Source organism: Scylla paramamosain, chromosome 15 (genome assembly GCF_035594125.1).
Source record: "Scylla paramamosain isolate STU-SP2022 chromosome 15, ASM3559412v1, whole genome shotgun sequence".
Classification (NCBI taxonomy): Eukaryota; Metazoa; Arthropoda; class Malacostraca; order Decapoda; family Portunidae; genus Scylla; species Scylla paramamosain.
Genome location: NC_087165.1, coordinates 19921399 through 19944564, shown reverse-complemented (window position 1 = coordinate 19944564; position 23166 = coordinate 19921399). Strand labels below are relative to the sequence as shown.

Genomic DNA, 23166 nt, shown 5'->3' with positions numbered 1-23166 from the left:
TAGTACATGGGGGTTGAGCTACACTCATGTGGTGTTGTTTTTGTACATATATTTAATGTTTTCCTTTAGATAATTTACTTTTCTATCTTTACCATCTCTTCTTGTCTATTCCTGTCATCTATGTTTCTTTGAAGGAATGCTGCACTGATGTCATTAAAACAGCATGTATATGTATGGAATTTAATTTGCCATGGTCTTGAAGATCACATGCTAGACTAATGATTGCCAAACATACATACCATTCCAGATAGAACTTGGAGCTCATATAGCCTGATTTGTCAGTGAGTAATGTTCAGATGTTTCACACATTACACACCTTCACACTTTGTATTATAACCTTCCAGTGAAAGGTTTTCTTGACACTTTCAGAGAGCAGCACTAATGATGGTAATGGTGAGATGGGAGAGGAGATTGCTGATGATGACATGGTTCAGATTCACACTGGAGGAGACCCTGATCCCCACCCCACCATTCCTCCTCGCTGGACCACCAGGGTGTTTGCTGCTCAGTGCATTGCTAAGATTATTCAGGAGTGTGAAAATAGTCGAGCTCACTTTGACCTTGCTCTAGCCCGGGAAATGCAGGCCACCAAGCTTAAAGGTATGCCTTGTGGTTTCTTTCATGCTTGCAGTAGTGATAGAAATACAGTAAATCCACAAACCAGCAAACCCTGACAGTGCAGATATTGAATAAAGCAATGGTTTAAGCCTATTGAACATATCTTCCACTTAATGAACTGTTGATCTTTACAAGAGGTAAACATAATCAATCTTCAGATCTTTCCAAACAACTAATTTTTTGCCAAATGTCTTATAAAGTTGGTAAAACTAGTGACCAGTGTTTGAATACAGGACTTAAGTTGGGAGAAAGATTTTGGTGTGATGACCGCTGGATAGAACCAATTTTTTATCTAATGGACTTGTCTTTTCCCTTAGTAATTATATCAGGTTTATTGTAGACATAAATATTTCTTAAGAAAAATTCACTTCTTGCTTAAAACAATGGAATTAGAAATATGAGTAGAATACCTTTATGTATACTAAAGAAATCTTCCTTTAATTATTAAAAAAAGAGATTTTTCAATAGGAATACAGACACTCCCTGAGTTACGATTGAGTTAAGTTCCAGATGGCCATATGTTGTCAATTTGTAAAATATTTTTGGGTATACAGCACCCTCAAGAGTTTTGCACTTGCTTTCTTCCAAAGCTATAGTGCTAAACTCAAGGATTGCTAAACAAATGGCTTAGGATTGCTGCTGAGCCAGGCCTTATGTTCGCATCTGTGAAAGTTCATAACTAGAATGTTCATAAATCGGGGAGTGTCTGTATTAATTTTAGCATGAATATTTGGTATTATAAATCACAAGAGAATTTTTTCTTATGTAAGAGAGCCACTAATGTAGGGTAACAAAAATTTGAATAAAAGAGGCCCACTGAAATGCTCATGTATGGTTCCTTCCAGGAGACTACTTAGTGTTACATTTGAGTGAGGTTGTCCGTATGGGCTTCATGGGAGCCACCAGTGATAGTGATGAGCTGCGTCTGGAAGGCCTTCACATCCTGCACCTCATCATAGACAGATTCTCCCATGTTCCTGAACCAGAGTTCCCTGGCCATGTGATACTAGAGCAGTACCAAGCACAGGTATTGATATGAATATATTATGCAAGTTGTCATTGGTGGAGAAATGTGTATCTGTGGTGCAGTCGGGAAAATTAACATGAATACCATCTCTCTATACAGGTTGGTGCTGCATTACGGCCAGCGTTTGCTCCAGAGACAGCCTCCCATGTTACTGCAAGAGCTTGTGAAGTCTGTAGTGCCTGGATATGTTCAGGTATGTAAATTCTTTTTTATTTTTTTTATCATGTATCAAGGAAGCTAGCCAAACTTACAGAAAAGATGTAAGTAGAAAAGCATTCTCAATTTGTCAGTCTCAGAAAGTTAGTTATAGAGTTTCCAAAATGTTGTCCTATTTAGCTCTAGAGGTTCCCTTTATAAATTGCATATCTCTCTTAATAGGTTGAGGAGTCATGGTTAAAAGTTGAGTATAGTTCTGTACTCATTTCCATTGTGTTATATACTTTCTTTCAAGCTTGAGTCGGCTGATCTGTTGATCTGCTGATAGTCTCCAAATAGAACTTGACAACTGATAGATTCTTATCAGATGGGAGGACTTAAGACTGAGGGAGAGCACTATGTATGGTGGAAGTGAGTGCATTATGTTATTCTACTTCTTACTGTGACTGTGCCTGAATCATCCTGTTTATTCAGTATGACTACAGAATGTATTTTGTACTTGCAGGTGTTGCTCGAGATCTGAATGACCTACGGCGTGTCCACCAGCTCCTAGTGTCCTCCCTGGCCAAGCTGAATAAGGGCAACACTAAAGGCTTATATAATGAAAGTGCAGCAACTTTAGAGAAACTTGCCATCCTAAAAGCATGGGCAGAGGTTTGTGTACTTTATAATATTCTTCACTGTATAATGAACCAGACAAGTGTTAGTCAAAGTTACCTTACAAAAGATGCAAATCACACATTTTTTATGTAAGAGGATCTGTTTGGCTTAGAAGATCATTAATAAATAATAAGAAGAGAGTGGGTGACAGGACAGAAACCTTAGGAACACCACTATTAATAGACCTAGGAGATGAAGAGTGACTCTCACAGCAGCAATAGAACGGTCAGAAAGGAAACTTGATATGAAGTTACAGGGAGAAGGATAGAAGCTGTAGGACGGTAGTTTGGAAATGAAAGCTTTGTGCCAGTGTTTATCAAAAAACTATGGAGGCATAGTTACAGAGAACAGTAGGAGGGACCCCATCATGTCCATAAGCCTTCCGAGGGTTAAAACCAGGGTGGGCATGGAAAACATTACTGCAAAGGATCTTAATAGGTAGCATGTATTGTTCATTTATTTAGTTTATGTTTTATGAGAGAGAGAGAGAGAGAGAGTCTTATTTTGTTATGGTAACTTCTAGGGCTAACAAAAATAAAAATAGAAAATTTTGTAAGGTAACCCAATATTGAACTAGTAAAGATATCTCATATAATTCTGATCAAAGTGACATCTTTCCATAGGTATATGCAGTTGCCTTAAAAGGTGTGAATGGAAATGAGAAAGTGGATGGAGATTGTGATGAAGATGAGAGACCTGAGAGTGATTCAGGCATGCAATCATCAGAGGAGAGTCTGCTCAGCTTGGTACAGCCAGAGTTGGTGGCTCTGTCCAAGTCATGGCTCGCTGCACTCAAGGACCATGCATTGCTGTCCCTGCCCCCTGGTGAGCCCTTGTCATTCTTTCTCAGCCACACATTCTTAGCCTATAACATAATTTCATGTGTTGGTAAATGTATATATAGTATTAATTTTCTAGCTATATATCATCAACACTATCATCATCATCATCATTGTCATTTCATTTAATATCCTTTTTTTCCCCTTTTGAGATTGGTCAGCTCATAGGGCTTTCCCACTCTTTGCAGTCATAGGTGATTTCTTTCCTGAAGTTTATTCTTCTCATTTCTTCCTCCACATGTTACCTACAGATCTCCTTTGGTCTCTCCACTGGTTTCTTCCCAATCCCCAACTCTGACACTTATGTGAATATAGATCACCTTGTATTGTCACTCCCAGATTATATTTTCCTTCACTTACAATTGTGACTTTTAAGTTGGGGGATGAATTACTCTCTAGGGATAACATTTGGAGAGGATAAATGAAAGGTGCAAGAAAAAAAATTCAAGAATTTGGAAAACTAATAACCGGGAGGTGATAAGATGTGGAGTGCAGGATGTAATGAATATGCTGAGCAGGAATAGATTGAGGTGGTATGGGGACTCAGAGAGGTTTTGGAGTCGGAGATAGTTGAAAGATCGGAACAGTGGAAGGAGTGAAGGAGACATGTGAATGATGAATATTAGAGAAGATAATGTCTTTGGTCACAGAAAATGGCAGGGACTCACAAGCTGTCCACCCCTGTAAAGGAATATAAGGCTGTTGAATGAAATTATGCTGATGGATGATATGTTGCCATAAATGGGAGTAACAGACTTGATGTGCCATGTTATTATATTGGATGAAAAAGTGAAAAAAAAAAGGTTGAGGATCGCAGACTTACAATTAACATGTATTTTCAGAATTTTCCAGCCAGTTACCTCATGATGGGGGAGCATTTTATTCTAACGAAAGCATCGAGAATGTTCGTCCATACTATCGCAGTGCTTGGCCTCCCATGCTGTATGCTGCTGCACTCTGGCTCAGCTCTGGAGGCTTTGATAATGCATTGGAGGAAGAAGAAGGAGATGCCAGTCCCACAGCTTCCACAGTGACATCAAGTTCAGCCTCATCCCCGGTCAAAACACCTGAATCTATAAATAAGGATCGCTTCTATCTTCTTTTAGGTAAGAAATATAAACTTTCATTGCCTTTTGCTCTAGAGACTACTAGTATTAGTTTCTTTGACATCAGCCTAATATATAAACAGATTAACAGATTTTCATGGATTAACTTAACATGCATTGATTGAATGTACTGAATTTTTTCTAAATTCCAATGTTTGAGAGATGGATAATTTACTTTTTATACACTATATCTATATCCTTTGTGATAGACCATGCTTGATTTTTGTGAGAGCTGTGTGCATGTTTGAAAAGATAATATGAAGTGTCACTGCAAACTATATCTTCATCCATTAAAGTATTATGATTTACAGGAATCTGCCTGGAGTGGCTGTGCAGCCCTGTGCACAGTGATGATCCAGAGCGCAGTGTGGTGTGTCTACGGTCTTTAGAGACTTTATTGTCTTCCCACTGGCCAGCCAAGTTGGTTGGTCCTAATAGTAGTCTGACTTCAGAAATTGCAACAGTAATGCACAGGTAATTGATGCAATTAATGAAGAATGATGAGAATTTGGTTTTAGTTTTCTAGAAATGTTATTAATGTTTATTTAGATTGCCAGGATTTTAGACCTTTGATGTAACTCAACTAACATCTTTTCTGCATTAGATATTCTTAGTTCTAAAAATATTAATGAGTAGTTCTTGCTAAATTTGCTGTATGAAACTTATTAGACCTTTTCCTCCTATCTGCCAATACTTTCCACAGAACCCTCAGTCTTTCTCCTCTCTTGTCCACCATTACTGGTGTGGTGTGATAATGGTCCACAGGTGTACTCATTCACAGGAGGGCAGAATGAATGGCCTATTATGCCTGCAGGGCCATTTCCACTACCATGGAAACACACACATGGACAAGAAGATTGCTAGCCTTCCACTTCCACTGGGTTGTTAGTTACAATTTCTTAGCTTGATTGTTGTATCTATTGTCTGGTAGCTTAAAAGAGACTACTGTATAAAAATGACAAGTGTAAATTATTTCTGCCCAGCCCAGTCAAACTGTGGACCTTATGTTGTGAACTTAGTCTGCTAATCACCACACCTTCATGCCTTGACCCTAAACACATGCAAGATTTTAGAGTTGTGAAAATATATATATGTTATGTCATTTTGTATTTATTTTTCAGACAAGTGTTAAGTTCTGACCACACTGACGTGCACCAGTCAGCAGTAACAGTTGTCACCCTCATTGTGAAGGCTGCACAGCAAACTCTGGATGAAGAAAAGAGAAAAAAGAACAAACATAAAGGTATACATCATCAACCAATTGACATTAAATATATAAATAGAAAGAGAAATTCTAAGTAATTTTGTAAGCTTGATCCTCTCAGTTTCTGTAACATTTAAGGATATATTAGCACTCAGAGTATGAATGTTTTTATTTCATGAGTTAAATGAAATAAAAGTTTATGCTCAAGGACTCAGGCACTACTGTGATGAAGCCACATGTCTTACAGTCTTAATATTATGACAAGGATGGGATGGAAAAACTATCTGCACTGTGAACAGGAACAGTAGAATACTCAGTTAACTTCACAGGTAAAAGAATTTCTTGTGCTTCATAACATGACAAGAATGAGTATGGAGTGGATATTTGACAAATACTATAGAGTAGTCATCAATTAGCCATTATGCCCTTCATAGTGAATGGCATCCAGAGGCCCAAACACTTCACAGTGTCAGTTGTGAAGCATACCTGGGTGTCTCTTGTACAACTGAACTGGTTTTTTTATTGTTTCCTTACTCTTTTATGCCTATGTTCTTAGATTCTCTGCAGTATAGCCTAATAATAGTCTGTTAATCTAATGGGTGGCATTCATTATGCATTTCAGAAGAAAAACCAGCAAATCAGGAATGTGAGGGGTGTGAGGCTGACCTCTTGGGTGAAGGCAAGGAGTCTGGGGAAATCAACACAGCTCAGTCTCTGGTGTTCACTGCCCTACAGGTAATGCTGCTGGAGTGTTTTCTGGTAGTGCAGGAAACACTCCATACAGAAATACCTCATAAATGTTGGAAAGTTTTATGCAGCATTCTGGGTGCTTAAAAGGTATAAAGAATAATTGAATGCTTTGCAGGATATTGTGCAAAACAGTTGGAGATACAGCTCATAGAGGTACCTAAATGAAATATAATGAAATATATATATATATATATATATATATATATATATATATATATATATATATATATATATATATATATATATATATATATATATGGTATACCTATACTGGAAGTTTATGAAAGGAGTCAGACATTGTATATAGAATTTGCTGTTTGTTTAAGAGTGATAGAAGTGTCAGTCATAATTTTGAGTTGCATTTATACCTGCAGAATAAATGAAGTGAAATGTAATCTTGTACACAATAGATGTTGTATGAAGTGGTGTACTGCATCTATATAGTAATATCTGCATAGGCCTGCTACTAACAGAGATTATTGTCTTCCAGGTGTGTCTATGCACCCTAGTGCGGCACAAGCCCCGCCTTGCTCCCCAGGTAGTGGCCTCAGCACCCTCCCTGCTTGCACCTCCTCGCCACCATACCAAACCCCACCAGCTGGACTCCCTGCTGGCCTCTACTGTAACTCTCCTTACAGCTCTACCTGATTTATGCTCTCCAGCAGGTAAGATGATTCTTCTACATTGCCTTTCCTCTTTGTATGTGTGATGTCACAGTCACCATTGTTGCCATCAGTAATTCCACTGCAAGATAAATGTCTCCTGTATTTTCTCCAGTTATCTTTATACTTGTGTGATATATATTTTTGATTTGCTGTGTGTATTTTATCCTTTTCTGTTCCTTGGTCTTCTTGTTTTTTGTTCTAGTTCTCGTTCTCTTCTTCTTGTTCCGTTGCTTTTTGTTATCCTTTTTGTAAGGAAGCCTTCCAGGTTTAGGTTTTTTCTGGTTCAGATCATCTTCAAAATTAATTTCTTCTTCAGTTTCTAGGAGACATTATAGATGTGAAATGCTGTTAAATTTTATATTGATTATTTCTGTATGGGGATTATGTATCTGTTTATCATAGTCAATTATTTCTTTTGTCAGGTGGTGTGGCCATTCTTCCAACTGTGCTGTATCTCCTGACTGGTGTTTTGAGAGAATGTGGCAGCAAGAACAGTCCCTCACCAAACACTAGCAGCACTCCGACTCTCACTAGTGTTGTTTTAGATGCACTAGCAAACCTAGCAAGGCATCCTTATGCTCGAGATCCAAGGTCCAAGGATCAGTGGTGCAGCTTACTCCAGTCTGCTCTTGCCAGTATTATTGACCTAAGTAAAACATGTAAGTACCAAGCAGCAGTATGGAATCACTGAGACATTGATCTGAAGGTGGGATACATGTACTGTGAAAGGCATTCACTGAGGATTGAACATGTCAGGACACTTACTTCTCAAATGAATTTTTATTGGTTTAGCTGTCCTGTTACTACATAAGTAGCTGTGGTTTACAATTTCATGTACACTAATCCTTCCCTAACCATGGGATTTAGGTTACTAAAAATTTTCAGGATTGGTGGTTCTGTGGTTGATAAAGTTGATATCATATGGAGAAAATAGGGTTAGAAGGACTTGGAAGTAGTTGGAAGGGGACCAGTGGAAAGACCAAAGAATATCTAGAGATGGTGTGTGGAGCAGGACAGGAGAAGACATGAGACATGAGAACATGAGAACATTGACATGACATGAGACGTGAGAACATTAGGAAAGAGATTGTTTATAACTGCAAAAAGATGGTGAGACTCAATCTATTCAGCCCTATAATAAGAAAAAAAATATTGATAATGGGATGTTAGATAAAATAATAATGATGATGATGGTGATGATAGAGTAGGAGGAGCCTTGACAGGTGTTGCTCTGGGTGTCACACCACTGACCTCATGGAATGTTTTTAAGCATGTAAAGTTGATTCAAGTTGTGGTAATTTTTTCATGAGGTAACCTTATGATGTCATAAGAAATTTTAAGGTCTGTAAATTTTACCTGTTTATCTAAGGTACCTTACAAGACAAGTGGAATTTAATTGAATTTATAAACTCAGAATTCTCTCACATGAGGCCAGAAGAATTTTCTAGGTTCACAGATTTTTTTATACCTATTCTGAGAACAGACCTGGTGATGTCAGAGGAGATTTTTATTTTTTATAACCATAAGTCAAACGTACTAGGTTATTTTTTTTCAGATTTATGAATGCAGTTAGTATATATATATATATATATATATATATATATATATATATATATATATATATATATATATATATATATATATATATATATATATATATATATATATATATATATATATATATATATATATTGTATCTTTATTTTGTTCAGTTCAGTTAGGCTACAAGTTAGGCCTAGCCCTAATTAGGAGCTACAATATACAAGAGTGTCATTGTAAATGTAATCATAGCATTATAAGTGCTGATGAACCTGTCCTTTGTTTCTTGCAGGTGAAGAGGAGCGCATCACAGATGAAGTAGTGGTGCTGCAGGGCATTGCTCAGCTCATCCTTCATGCCCCTCCCTCTGTCAGCAGACCACACAACCTCCAGTATCCTGCCATTAACTTATTCAAAATGGCAACACAACACCAACATTTCAGTGTTAGTTATCATAATTCTCACAATTATTTCACTGTTTTTAGGATAAAGTAATTTTTTTCATAATATTATGATAAAGAATCTTTCCCTCACATCTTAGCATGCAGATGAACCCATGAGCTTGGAATGAAAGTTAAAGGGACCTTAGCAGTTTTGGTGTATAGGTGCTGTAAGAGACTACAAATAGGTGAACTGCCACTAAATGAACAAGACTGATATATGCTGGCTTATATGGAGACTCTCAAATTGATGATAATGATCCATCTGTCTATCTAATAGTATTCATCTATATACTTAACTATATATATTTACATATGCTTGGTGAGCTACCATTAGGTAAACTAGATCAAGGTCTAAAATTATGATGATCTGCATGTATCTATTTATTTACCTATATGTGTATGAGTATTTACATGATGTGGATGATGATTATTATAGTTAAAAAAATGTACTATTGATTTTTTCATTCCTTTTTAGGTACGTATTCAGTGCATTCAGACACTGGAATCCATCTTCAGCCACACAGACAGTGAAATATCAACTCCTTATATTCATGCGCTGGCACCTCGCATCCTTGAGTACCTGCATGAGACACACACCAGCATCTCCACCCAAGCTGAACTACAGCTTATCACAGAGAGCCTCAGTGCAATGGAACTTCTCATTCCAAGAACATTAGCTGAACACAGTAAGTCAATCATGAAATTTAATCTCTCTCTCTCTCTCTCTCTCTCTCTCTCTCTCTCTCTCTCTCTCTCTCTCTCTCTCTCTCTCTCTCTCTCTCTCTCTCTCTCTCTCTCTCTCTCTCTCTCTCTCTCTCTCTCTCTCTCTCTCTCTCTCTCTCTCATATTTTTATTTAGTAGGAATATATGATGTTCTTTTTTTTTTTTTTTTTTTTTCAAATGGTTAACCAGAAGTTAAAAATAAACAATTATTTCAAAAGGAAGTGAATTGGTGGGAGTGCTGGTGGGTCTGATGGTGGGGGCGCTGCAGGACACAAACCGCCTCAGCAGTGTGAACCAGCCCACCAGACAGCTCCACCAGTATGCCTTGGGGAGGCTGCAAAAAATTGGACCACAGTATCCACAGGTATGAACTGGAGTTACTTTGTTTTGTTTTATCCTTTGCTCAGAGATAGGCTTATGCCATCAACCTTTCTGCTGGTATGGTTGTTCTCCCTTTCTCACTTCAGAATTATTTAAAAACCTAGTACAGTAAGTGTCTAAAGTTGTTGGTGATAATGAGAGAAGAAAAAAAAGCTGTGAAGCACTAGAAGGGTTAACATGAATTTCCTTTGTCCTTTAAGATCTTAAAGATGTATTTGGTATTGCTTATCATAACATACCATTTACACATTCTGTAAAGTCTGTTAACACAAAAGAAGGCATTGTACTTAGTAGTGATAACATAACTGTTAGAACCAAATTGAAATGTAGTCATTGTCACTATTGGAGCAACATATTTTGCTCATTTATACTGTATGTAATATTTTCCCTCTGTCTGCAGGTCTCTAAATTTCTGATGATATCCTGTTAGATTCTAAGATCATATTTTCTGTGAATGAGGAAAAATGCTGCACACATTGGAAGTGTAGCAGATTACTTGGCTTCATGCCATGACTAGACAAGCCTGTAAGATTGACACCAGTGCAGAGTTGAACACTGAGGATGTTGGGGGAATAAAAATCTGACACTTTGTTATCTTTCAAAAGAGAAATAGCTTAGGCTGTCTTCATCTTTATGTGGCTCTTCATTTTTTTCTCTCCCTAGGAAAAGACCCACCAAAATTGGGATGCATCTTATAATTTTGTGTATCTTGTAAGCCATTTTGATTTTAATGCTCTTAAATTGATTTTATAGGAATTCCGCACTGTTCTGACCAGCAAGCCAGAGCTACGCCTCAGGTTGGAGGGAGCACTGAAGGGACAGCAGGAGGCAAAGAGCAAAGTGGATGCCTCTCTGGCCCAAGATTCTGTGCAGCACCAGCCAACCATCAAGCTAAAAAGAGATTTCTCAAATTTTGCATCAAAGACGTAGGCCAGGTTCCATTTTCCTGTCTGCATAATACTTGCATAACACTTGGAGAAAACAGATTAAGAAAATGAACTCCCTATTACATTTTAGACTATTACTCATCTGTAAACATATACTCCAAGTGTATATGCATCTAACACTGATATAGTGTTAGACTGACAATTGAACAACTGAAGAACTGCAAAGGACCAAGCACGTGATAGGCCTCTCTGAGTTTTGAGTTACGATTTATATTCATGTGTATATCCTTTTTTTTTCTTTCAAGACATACTTATGATAGGTAGAGAGGCTTTGCAGAGTTTTTGTTTACAGTTTAGGTTTATTTTATACCATTACAGATCATACTGTTTGTCATTAATGCTATTTATCTGTGTATATCTTTTACTACTGAATCAGTTCATCATGTGAAGAGACTCATTCAAGAGAGTTGTTTTTTCCAAGATTAATGTTCATCTTATAATCATAGATCTTCATGTTTTCAGGAGTTTAAATGTTATCCAGTCTTTTCAAAATCCCACAGTCTATTATTGTTCCACATGCAAACTATGAAGAAATATTTCACATGGAAGCAGTACACCCATTACAAATTACCTTGTAGTTGGGGAGTAATGTTTCAGTGAGTGTGGGTAGGCAGGACCTTCCCCTTCTTGTTGACTGGTGGGTTGAACCTTGCTGTGTGAATCATCTCCTTTATCATGATTCAGTGAGTTATTCATATGTAAATATGTACTGTATATTGTTTAGTTTTATTGATTTCAAAGGTAAAGGGAAGGTTATAAGTTCCTTTAGCAGCTTATTTTTAGTAAAGAAAACCTACCTAGAAAATTACTTAGAAAATGGTATATCCTATTATCTAATTTATCCAAATGCAAGAAGCTTATTTAAATACATTATTACATTAGTAGTGTTAGCTAATTATATTGGTAAATGTTTGTTAAGTCCAATTTTTCTTTACATTTTACTTGTCATTATTATTATTATTCTTACTAATATTATAACAATAGTAATTATTATTACTATTATTATTATTATTATTATTATTATTATTATTATTATTATTATTATTATTATTATTATTATTGCTGTTACTACTACTACTACTACTACTACTACTACTACTACTACTACTACTACTACTACTACTACTACTACTACTACTACTACTACATTTACTTCTACTACTACTACTACTACTACTACTACTACTACTACTACTACTACTACTACTACTACTACTACTACTACTACTACTACTACTACTGCTATTATTATTATTATTATTATTATTATCATTATTATTATTATTATTATTATTATTATTATTATTATTATTATTATTATTATTATTAATATTATTATTATTATTATTATTATTATGGTCACTCAGCAATCCGTCACATTTATAGGCATTAGGTAAAAGGGGTGTCAGTTTACCAGTGTTGGATAGGTATTTCATATGGTGCAGATATTTATTTTATGTATTAGCACCTGAAGGCATATTTAGTGTGATATGAAATTTTTTTACTTCATTCTGTCAGTGAATTATATGAATATTTGAGTATGAGTCCAAGAACTTGGGAGTTAATAGTCAGACTAAAAGATTCCTGATTGATATAAGAGACTTAGTATATATATATATATATATATGTATGAGAGTTGTTTATAGTGTAAATATGAAAAAAAAAATATAGTCCAATAGGAAGAAAAAAGGAAGAAGCTATGATAAATATTGTTCAGAATTATAAGGAAGCAATTAAGTACAATGGTGTTGCTTATGTCATGCCATTGACATGTTGATATTAGGGTACACAAAGTTTATTAGGGCAAGTTATAGGATTCCCATAAACCATTGATCTTGTTATGGCTTTATGTATGTTATGTGTGTATGTGTTTGATTTTATGCTTTATGTTGTGTTATCATAAAGAAATGTCACTGTAGAGATTCACAGAGTAAGTCTCCTTGAGAAGTCATATTTCCTTCATTCTGAACTGCCAGAATGACCTGAATCTTAACTCTTTGTAGGTGCAGACTTCCAGTGCATCACAGTAACTAAGTAGGTGTGCTCTGTATAATTGTTGATAATCATAAGAACATAAGTAAATAAGGAGACAACAAAAGGCCACTGGAACAACACAAGGCAGCTCCAGAACACTGAAAACTTACTATCTGCTATCACTGTATGTACTCGTAAATTTATCAGATCATCTCTTGGAGCTGTTTGATATCTGTGCACTTGCAAGTACCACATTTGTTCTACTCATTTACAGCCCTGTTTGTGAGTCGGTTTTTGGTTATCTCCCAGATAAAAGAACCAGATCTTGTCAAAAGTGTCATTATTGAAGTTAGATTTGTTGAGCTTCAGTTGATCTCTGTTTCCACCTTCTGTAACTTTTGTTTTTTTTAATCAAGTTTCATAGTGTCAGGTACATTGTCATAAGGTATAGCAGAGCTTACATATATAATATGCATATGTGGAAAAAGTAATTTTTTCGTCACATGAGTAAGTTGTTGCGAAGATTTGTATCGTATATTAAAGTTGCTTGATCATACATTTCTTGCACAATAAATGAAAGTCGTGTGTGTTTATCTTGAGTAGTGTTTGGTTCACATACTATACCACATCTTCAGAAGTACCTAGAGTGTAATTGTGATAAGCCAGACAGATGCTAAGTTAAAGTGAGCATTTTTACTCTTAAAGATGCTTGCAAGAAGTTCTGTTCTTGCTTATTTTAACCTAACACCAGTCTGGTTCAGTACATCATGGTGCGTAATTACTTTACAATCTGCTGAACATCCTTTTAGTATGAAGTCTGACCTTCCATGAGTTAAGCTTGAGTCAGCTTTGACAGTGTGGATCATGAGATGTGTTATGATGACTTGTTGATGGGACAAATAAGGAAACTGTACATTCAAGAAGAGGTTCAGGTATTTTATATAATGATTATGTTGTTTTTATTGTTTTTATCAGTATAAATGGTAGAGTTTTTATGCACTGTCTTGAGTTACCACATTGATTTATTTTAAGAATTTCACCACTGAGATCTGTAAATTGAAAATGCATTGTCATCAGTAATATGCAGCTTATAGTTGACATGTACTTACTTTCAGAACTAAGTAAATATATTAATCCTTTTTCTCATGATTTTAGAATGAATTTTTGAATATTTTTATTACCATTCTATTTTTATTACTATGTTCATCATTAGGGAAAAATGCTGCTCTCATAACTTTGCACATTGTTCCAATCATTAATTTTCTTCCATTCTTGTCTTAGGTTATCTTTGCCCTCATGTCCATTCATCTTACTGTAGGATACATTACAAACTGTCCATTTTATTCACATTTTTATAGAACCATACCAGGATTTTGAGCTTAATTATGAAAGCTGAATGTCTTTCTTCCAGCTAAGAATAGAGTATGTACTTCACCATATTGTAATATGTTAAAAAGAACTTAATTTGTGAAATTTGTATTTGCACTTACTTTTGCTTCAAGCTTTATTGCCTAGGTATTTAGTTCTATATAGAAAGTTAAGCAGATATGCCCTGTTAAGGAGCTGAATTTCTTTGAAAATGGATGTCAGGTTGATTATTTTTATCTGATATCGATTGGCACATTCAAATATGTTCCTTTGACAAGATGAAGTGGGAGAAACAGACACAGGACACAGGTGGCAGGCAATCTATTTAAGAGGTAGAGAAAATACAGGCTTAGTTAAGGACAAGCTGAGGCCAACTGAGTTGAAAGGCAGTTCTCAGAGCTTATGTAGGGTTGAGTCAAGACTGTAGACAAATCTGAAACATGCTTACAAGAGACAGCATCCATGACAGACTGCTTCCTCTCTGCTTTGGAGGGAACTATGAGCCTCATGTTCCTTCTACTTTCTCCTGGATTGCAGTGGTGTAGGCTGTTGCTTGTAGAAACTTTTCAATTTTACCATGGGGAAGTAGTAGCAAAGTTCCCCTGTTGCATCCTCAAGACACTGACTAACATGTGAGCCTGTATAGGAATACAGATCAAAATCAAGGCTGTGGAAATGAGCAGATGGGCTGATGTAATCTTCACACTTTTACTTAAAGAGTTATGAAGGGTTTTCCTTCTTTAAAAGTTTGTTCAATTTGTGTCTACTATGTCCTTGAGGCAGAGGACACCTTAATAGCACTTCTTGCTTGTAATGGGGAGTGAGAGGAGAGATGCAGCAAACAAGCAGTGTATTCCCTGGATATTAGAGACTAATGAGGATCTGCTGCATTTTCAAGTCAAACATTCCTAAGATGTCAGGATTTTTCCATCTAACATAGAAGCATCTACTGGGGTCTGTGTAAATGACCCTTTAAGTCATAACCTCCAGATGGCTTTGTATTTAGGGCGTCAGTCATGGTATCCCATTGTTGCTTCTCTGGAGACCCTGCATTACTTCATTATAGCAATGGCTGCAGGTCTTGTTCATTCCCATAAAACCTGTAGTTTTCAACCCTTAGTAAGTTGTTGGCAGCAGCACCAGCAGTAGCTTCTTCCTGAGACATCACTACACTGGCGCTGTGCTCTGTCATGCCTCTGTCTGCTGACTGTGGTCCTTATCTGTAGGCAGCTTGGGTTCTCCCACGCTTCTACAATGAAATTAAAACTTGATTGTGGAAATGTCACTTAAATCTGGTATGCTTTGTTACTTAAACTAGTCATTGTAGCTCGAGAACTTTTCTCCCAAAAATTATATTTCGATGAAATATTTGTTATGACACCTTGTTGAATATCGCACTTTATAGAGCAATTTCACAAGATAGATTGATGTTAATTACTGTGTATGGAGTAAAAGGCATATATGATCTTATTTTATGTTAGGTATGGAACTCTATAGCAATAAATTCTAGTTACTGCATATATCACATTCTTGACCAGCTAGCAGTATATGCTGAATGAATATGCGTAAGTATAGTTCGGATGACAGAGATTTCAAAGGCCATAGGAATGATCAAAAAGATTTTTATTGGTATTTTCTTCTTCAGTGATACAGAGTCATTGTTAAACTATCACTAGAATAATTGAAATAGCCTTAAAACTTCAATAATTTCCACTTGAGAATGTTAAAAGCAGCCAAGACAGACGCCAAAATGTCTGTGAAACAGGTCCCGCGTGTATGAACAAAACTAACGTTCTTTGCTTCATTAATTAATACTTCCGACGGAGATCTTGGGATAAATGTACCTAGCACGGTTAAGTCAATGAACAAAACTAAATTGGCTTCCATTTTTTTTTTTCGAGCAGGCAAGGAACAAAATGTACTATAGTGGGACATTTCTCATATTTCTGTGTCCTTGGTTGGTCTTCACACAAAATAAAACAAATTAAACTAAACTAAGAAAAAAAAAAAAAAAAAAAAAAAAAAAAAAAAAAAAATATATATATATATATATATATATATATATATATATATATATATATATATATATATATATATATATATATATATATATATATATATATATATATATATATATATATATATAGAAACTGAAAAAAATGAAAAATGAGAAAGTCATGTACTCCACACAGAAGTACATGATACCTGATACAAACATGGTGCGCAAGAAGGCATGCACGTCACACTTCGTATTACACCCTCGATGGGTTTGCATAAGCTTCTGAATTCGTAGTCCATAGGCGATAACACAGGGATAGTTAAGAAGTATTCGTAGAGCATGTGTGAGTGGATGCAATGCGAAGCGATAACTAAACTCTTACGTCGGAAAATACATACTTCAAGTAAAAAAGATGCATAATAAATATTCTTGACTAGTAACTGCTCATACATCTTCCTTTCAATCGGAGTAATGGAAGACAGGCAAGGCAAGAATGACACGCAGTTGAGAAACAAAACTCCAAAATGTATGATGGTTACTGAGTGAGAAACCTTGCCAAGTTATGCTGCGATGTTTAAAGATCATCATGCATGTAACTCTTGTTCTACAATGATTCTCTCTCTCTCTCTCTCTCTCTCTCTCTCTCTCTCTCTCTCTCTCTCTCTCTCTCTCTCTCTCTCTCTCTCTCTCTCTCTCTCGTTGAACACACACACACACACACACACACACACACATACACACACAGTATGTACATATAAAAATTGTCCCAATACGATGAGTAACTTCTAAAATTTACTGTACATCAGTTCCGTCACGTGAACATATTGAGGTGCGTCGCTGACATGATCCGCTCTTCGCCTCACACACACACACACACACACACACACACACACACACACACACATTTAAGTTCAGTCCCTCTCCATTGTATAAGCTATTCATTTTTATTGATTCGTTACATGACATGCCAGAAGTTTATATTCTGATTACATGAAATAAGAATAAAAGCCACTCAGAGCAAACGTCACACTTACGCTACTCAGATTATGCGCAAACTTACGAAAAATACAATTTTAAGACTCTAACGTGGCTTAATAAGGGAAATTCAACCCCATGGCGCGCACACACACACACACACACACACACACACACACACACACACACGCACACATGGTTTTATTGTTTCGTGCATTTTTAATCTTCATTGCTGATTCCTGTGGACTCCGGTGTGCTGTTGAGTGGCTGTTGGATGTTGACAAGACCCAGAGAGAGCGTGCGAAGTAGCTAACATTGGACGTGCAATAACGTTGAGGAAAATTTTCCAAATGACAGCATAGTGCCTCTTCATCTGGGCCTATATTTTGAAACGCTTGACGCTCTCATTAGAAATACTTTCCCAGGCTACAGAGATAATTAGCCAGGTTATCACTGGTGTTTTGTCCATTCATGACATAGAGTCTATATGTTAAATAATGAACAGAGTCACGGAAGCACATCCTCCAGCAACTTATACTGTATTTTTTTTTGTAAGTAGTTGAGGTAGGTCGCTAAAAATGTTTTAGAACGCAGCCGGTTGGTATTATTTTACAAGTGCACTTTACAGGGAAAAATGACACCTCGCAATGGATGTTATGAAAGAAAACGCACAGCAAGGTGCAAGGAAAGCGGGAAGGCAGATCAATAGGGAGGAGTGAGTCAGTGTGTCCGTGAGCGGGGTGGTAGTAGCTCCTGCGTCCCCAGTCATGGCTGTCGACTTCACAGCCACGTACAAGGTGTTGGTCATAGGCGATGTAAACGTGGGGAAAACTTGCCTAGTTCACAGGTTTTGTGACGAGAGATACTATGACACGTACATATCCACAGTGGGTGAGTACAGCGCGGTACGCTTTCGGCATGTTTGTGTTGCTCTCATTACTTCGTATTTGTGAGGAAATGTACCAAACTTTAGGCGAAGTTCCTGTTGTATGTCATGATTATTGTGTCAGCATGCAGCTGTGCGTGCAGTAGTGAAAATACTCAGTTCTTTGTTAGTATAGAGGTGCTCTAGTTTTATGAAAGTATTACTCTGCCATCAGCCTCATTTGTTGCTGTGCTTGCTTAGAAAATAAGAAATATGAATATTAATGTTTGTTGGGAGTGAAAAGGCGGAGTGGTGGAGCAGGCCATGTGTAGGCAACCTGGCCTGGAGGGGTGTGGACACGCCCGCCGCCCGCTGACCAGGCCGGGCTGGGCTGGGCCGAGGGGAGGGCCATCGCCGGGGTTGCCAGGAATTTGGAGTTTCTCGTATTTCAAGAGTTTGAGGTGTCAGTAGACAAATAGTCTCTCGGTAAAAAAAAAACAGGAATTATGTTGTGTGGCTGGCTTTCACACGAAGCCATTTTCCTGTGATGGTGAGGTATCGAAACCGCCAAATTTGTAAACTTATGCTTGGTTCTTCTTATGATATCTCCTTTATTAAGTTTTTATTATTATTGCTAATGTGTTTCACAATGGCGTGGAGGCCTCATTAATATGAAAGTAACTTAGTAACAAACATGAGGAGGAATCTCTGCACACGGCTGTAATGATTAATTTATACATGAGTTTTGGCGGGCAGTGAGCAGCGCTCTCCTGCTGCGGCACGGTGGTACTGATCATGATAAGGCACACTGTTAATTCAATAACAGGCAAATTACACGCGTGTTAGGCTGGGACACAACTGGTCTTTTGTTTAAGTATAGAAACGTGCTTTTGGCTAAACTCAAACCACGAATTTTAAGAAAGAATGAAGATGAAAGACAAAGTATTTTCGGGCTGATTTACAAAAATTAAGCGAAAAAAGAAAATTACAGTGCGTGTCAGCTGATAAATAGCTGTCTTTTCCTTCACTTTGGAAACGTACTTCAAGCTAAATTCAAACCTCATATTATAATAAAAACCTGAACGTGAAAGTCAAAGTATATTCAGAATAAATTCAACAATTAGATCATAAAGAATTAACGTTAAAACACAATTGTTGCGATGAAGCAACGTAGCCTTGTTCCTTTTGTCTCGGAGAGGGACACATCTGCTCCAACCTTGACGGGGACGACTGTCTGGAGATCACGCATGACTTACACGCTTCTCACAACTCTTTTGTCTCGCCCTTCAGTTTTTGCTTCATCCGTGACTCCCCTCCTTTTACTTCTGTATTTTCATGGCAGCATACTCAAACGTTTCAGTGTCTTATCTTGACGTTCAACATGTAGTGCTTTTAAGGATACTTAATTATTCTATAGTGAAAGTTTAGGGATTCTGCATCAATGAGGGAAAAAAAAATCCATGAGAACCCGACTTATCATCTCTGTGGTTTTTGGAAGTAGTCTTTATGAGAGAACAAAGCATTTGAAAATACGGGCACCAGATCATACGCCTTCAACACGCTCTTTTGTGTTTTTCTTTGACCATTCAAATATCACAGATTCCAGTCACTCCAACTCTCGTCCACCTCCTCCTTCGGCAAGATATTTACTGCTAAAAACTTCAATAATGATCAGGTTTACGGCACGTCCTCATAACTCACTCCTCTCCTTTACCAACTATATGAATGGGTGGTGAAATTCTCTCTATTATTTATCCAATTTTAAGAAGAGAAAATATGATAATATGCCTTTGCGGTATCCTTTGGGGCAGTGTTTTGCATTTATACCAGCGAATGCTTCCGGTTTTTCCCTCTTTACAAGCCATTTAATTATACAAGGATTTTCAAACTGGGTCGCCTTGTTCTAATGGGCTACGAGAGGCTGGATGGCTGCTGGCGCTCTTGTCTGGTCTAGGAGAGTTCCCAAAATATGCTTGTTTATATCGTATTCTGTAACCGTTTGAGTCTAGTCTTCTGTTTGAGTTACTTATATATTTTTCATTTTGACTGAGCGGTGATTGCTACCGTTGTTCGTTGTCCTATTGAAAGTAGTCTCGATCATTAGTCCAACAACAAATATATACTGTTTTTTCCTTCTCTGGTCCATATTCCTTGTCGTTTTGATATCTTATCATTATTACTTTCAACAGGCTCAGGTGGAAGTTACCGGGGTTTAGAATAGCATTTTCATGATTCTAAGGATGCATCATCAATGGGAAAACACGTATGAGAACTGGATTAATAATTTCTTTGGCCTATGAAAGCAATTCTTGTCTAAGCACAAAGCATTTCAATATATAGGAATCTGGAGGTTTTCCTCAGTCATAGGTCCTCTGATCTGGGAAGAATCTGTCAGTTGTTAAATTTTGATTGACTGTCAACGAACCAGAGGACTTATGATGAGGGAAAACACAAAACACAGTGGATAGGACAGAAGGTTGCTTTAACTTGTAGCCTCGATAGACAGGACAGACAGCGCTGGTGGTGATGGTGGTGGTTGCGACAAAGGCTGCATGTTGGTTTGCTAGGAAGATTATATGGTGAAACTTTTCCGCCTATCCCCGTGTGTGTGTGTGTGTGTGTGTGTGTTGAGAAGAAGTCTTGTGTTGGCAGCTCTTCCACCTTCGGCATCATCATCATCATTATGGTGCATCAGAGACCATTCCTGTGCATCATTATACTTTCAGCTTCATTCTTTCCCACATCTTTATCTTTAAATCATAACCATTCTGTCTTTCACACGTCTTGCTCGTTAAATAATCATCACCTTCACTCGCCAAACCCACATCCTATACTTGACCTAACCCGTGTGTTATGAACTAAAATATTGCCGCTTATAATCACCATTCCTAACACCGCGGTATCATGCTCCTCCCGTCTCCGTGCACTCCTCACCTCACACACAATCACATGACCTCTGATGCCTGCCACTTCTTTTAACTCTCTTCACTCACTCCACCCCCACCATCATCGGGCATGGTAACGTACTGTAAGCAACAATAAATTCCAGCTTGTTTTTTTTTGGCCCGTATTCTGAAACGCTTTGCTCTCTCACCACGACTGTTTTCAAAGGCCACATAGATGATTAGCCTGGCTCTCAAGAGTGTTTCTCCTATGAATAATGTATAAATCTTGTTAATCCATCATTGGAATAATAAAAAACATCCTTAAAAACCTATGTAACTTTAAGTAGAGCCTTTTGAATATAGTGGAGGTAAGGCGCAGAAGTACTTGAGAATATGGTCCTTCTTACTCCTCGTGGTAAATTCCATGGCTGTACTCTTTATCGCGTATTTCCCCTATTGTCTGCTGCCGAAGGTGTGGCATGCGCGTGCAATGACTCACCCTTCAATCCCTCTCGTTACCGCGCATCATTCTTGTACCGTGCTGTCTCTACCTTAGCCTTCTATTATAACCTTAGCCTTTACCTTATAACCTTCACCTCCCTCGCCACTCCATACGTGACAATATTATCCCTCTTTATTAACTCTCTTTCCCGCCCTAGCTGTCTGTGTTGATGTATGGAACACTGGAGAGAAAGCTGTTCGCACGTACCCGGATGAAGAGAGAGTAGAAGGTTATAGTTTTGTCTCTTCCATGGTTACGTCAATGTAATCAAGAAACTGCACTACAAAATATGTGTTTAAGAAGTTGTACTTGATTGTGAAAGGGTCAAAGAATCATGGCGACACAGCACTTCTGTTTTCACGTGAAGTATTTTCGTGTTTTTGTTCTTCTCTGCTTATTCCTTCACACGTGTCCTTTTCTTTATTATCATTTATTATTATTCATATTTTTATCACTGCTCTCACAGTTCTCAAATATTCTATACTTATGCTCTGCTTTGTACTGCTTTCTCTCTCTCTCTCTCTCTCTCTCTCTCTCTCTCTCTCTCTCTCTCTCTCTCTCTCTCTCTCTCTCTCTCTCTCTCTCTCTCACAGTTTTTTCGTCTTTAGTTTGAACCACTTCTAACTATTTCTGATGCAATTTTTTTCTTAGTTATCATTTATAATTTTTCCTGTCTCATCATCATCATCACCACCATCATCATCATCATCGGCCTCCCGCAATCTTCTCCACTCACCTCTGCGTATTTGCTGCCTGTCTATTTCAAGGCCGTCCCAGTTTTCATCTTTCGCACCTTCCCTTTCGTCGCCCTGACACTCTCACGTTTCCCTCATGCTCACTCTTCTCAGCCTCCTTCCTTTCCTCCAAGCAGTGGCACGTGCATGTCTTTCCTTTTCTCTCCAGGGACATGCTCCTTCACCTCCCCGTTATATTATTCGTCTGCTGCCCCATCCTCCTCGCCCTCCCTGCAAGACACACGCCTGCTCTCCACTGCACTACCAGGAACTGCCTACTGAATCGCCTCTCATTCTTTCCGCCCTCCTTTCTTTACAATGTTTATCGCCTCACTCCATTTTCTTCCTGTCTTTACACTTCACACACGCTACCCTCTTCATGTATGTTGACTTTTTTTCTCACCCCCTTAATGGACTCTTGTTCTGCATAAAAATATATACATTTAGTTATGAGAACAGAACACAAGGGAAGCCGCAAGAAACCAGCGGCCTTACATGTGACAGTCCGTGTGTAAGATTTATGTCCGCCTGTCATTTCTATTCTATAAACTTACCTAATCTTTTTAAAGCTCCGTGTTGACTCTGTAATAACAACTTTTGTATTGCACTTGAGCGTTTAACACTTTCGCTGCGATATGCAACAAGTCACAATACTAAGAGCAATGAAATCTTTATGAGAATCGACAAGAAAGAAAAAAAAAATAAAAGATTAGATTTAGCAATTTCTAGCTAATACATTGTTTGGAGGTGGCTGTTTAGTAAGAAATGTCTCAGAGTGGCGAGTAATCAGGGAAAAACACACGGCA

The 23166-nt window shown here is 37.5% G+C and overlaps 2 protein-coding genes across 4 annotated transcripts in view; both read left to right on the top strand.

Moving 5' to 3' along the window:
* The window catches only part of LOC135107591 (HEAT repeat-containing protein 5B-like), a 35689-nt gene extending 19771 nt beyond the window's left edge, over positions 1 to 15918 (top strand). For all 3 annotated transcript variants that reach the window (XM_064017617.1, XM_064017616.1, XM_064017615.1), the window contains exons 22-36: positions 370 to 600; positions 1464 to 1645; positions 1745 to 1838; positions 2307 to 2455; positions 3085 to 3286; positions 4143 to 4406; positions 4718 to 4880; positions 5528 to 5649; positions 6233 to 6345; positions 6851 to 7025; positions 7448 to 7684; positions 8857 to 9008; positions 9483 to 9693; positions 9949 to 10094; positions 10865 to 15918. In XM_064017617.1, the coding sequence (XP_063873687.1) occupies positions 370 to 600; positions 1464 to 1645; positions 1745 to 1838; positions 2307 to 2455; positions 3085 to 3286; positions 4143 to 4406; positions 4718 to 4880; positions 5528 to 5649; positions 6233 to 6345; positions 6851 to 7025; positions 7448 to 7684; positions 8857 to 9008; positions 9483 to 9693; positions 9949 to 10094; positions 10865 to 11041 (2618 nt within the window). In that variant the 3' untranslated portion in view covers positions 11042 to 15918. The remainder of the gene's footprint in view (positions 1 to 369; positions 601 to 1463; positions 1646 to 1744; positions 1839 to 2306; positions 2456 to 3084; positions 3287 to 4142; positions 4407 to 4717; positions 4881 to 5527; positions 5650 to 6232; positions 6346 to 6850; positions 7026 to 7447; positions 7685 to 8856; positions 9009 to 9482; positions 9694 to 9948; positions 10095 to 10864) is intronic.
* A 1901-nt stretch (positions 15919 to 17819) lies between these two features.
* LOC135107590 (ras-related protein Rab-8A-like) overlaps positions 17820 to 23166 on the top strand; it is a 41996-nt gene continuing 36649 nt past the window's right edge. The window contains exon 1 of the mRNA XM_064017614.1: positions 17820 to 18265. Coding sequence (XP_063873684.1) covers positions 18142 to 18265 — 124 coding nt within the window. The 5' untranslated portion in view covers positions 17820 to 18141. The remainder of the gene's footprint in view (positions 18266 to 23166) is intronic.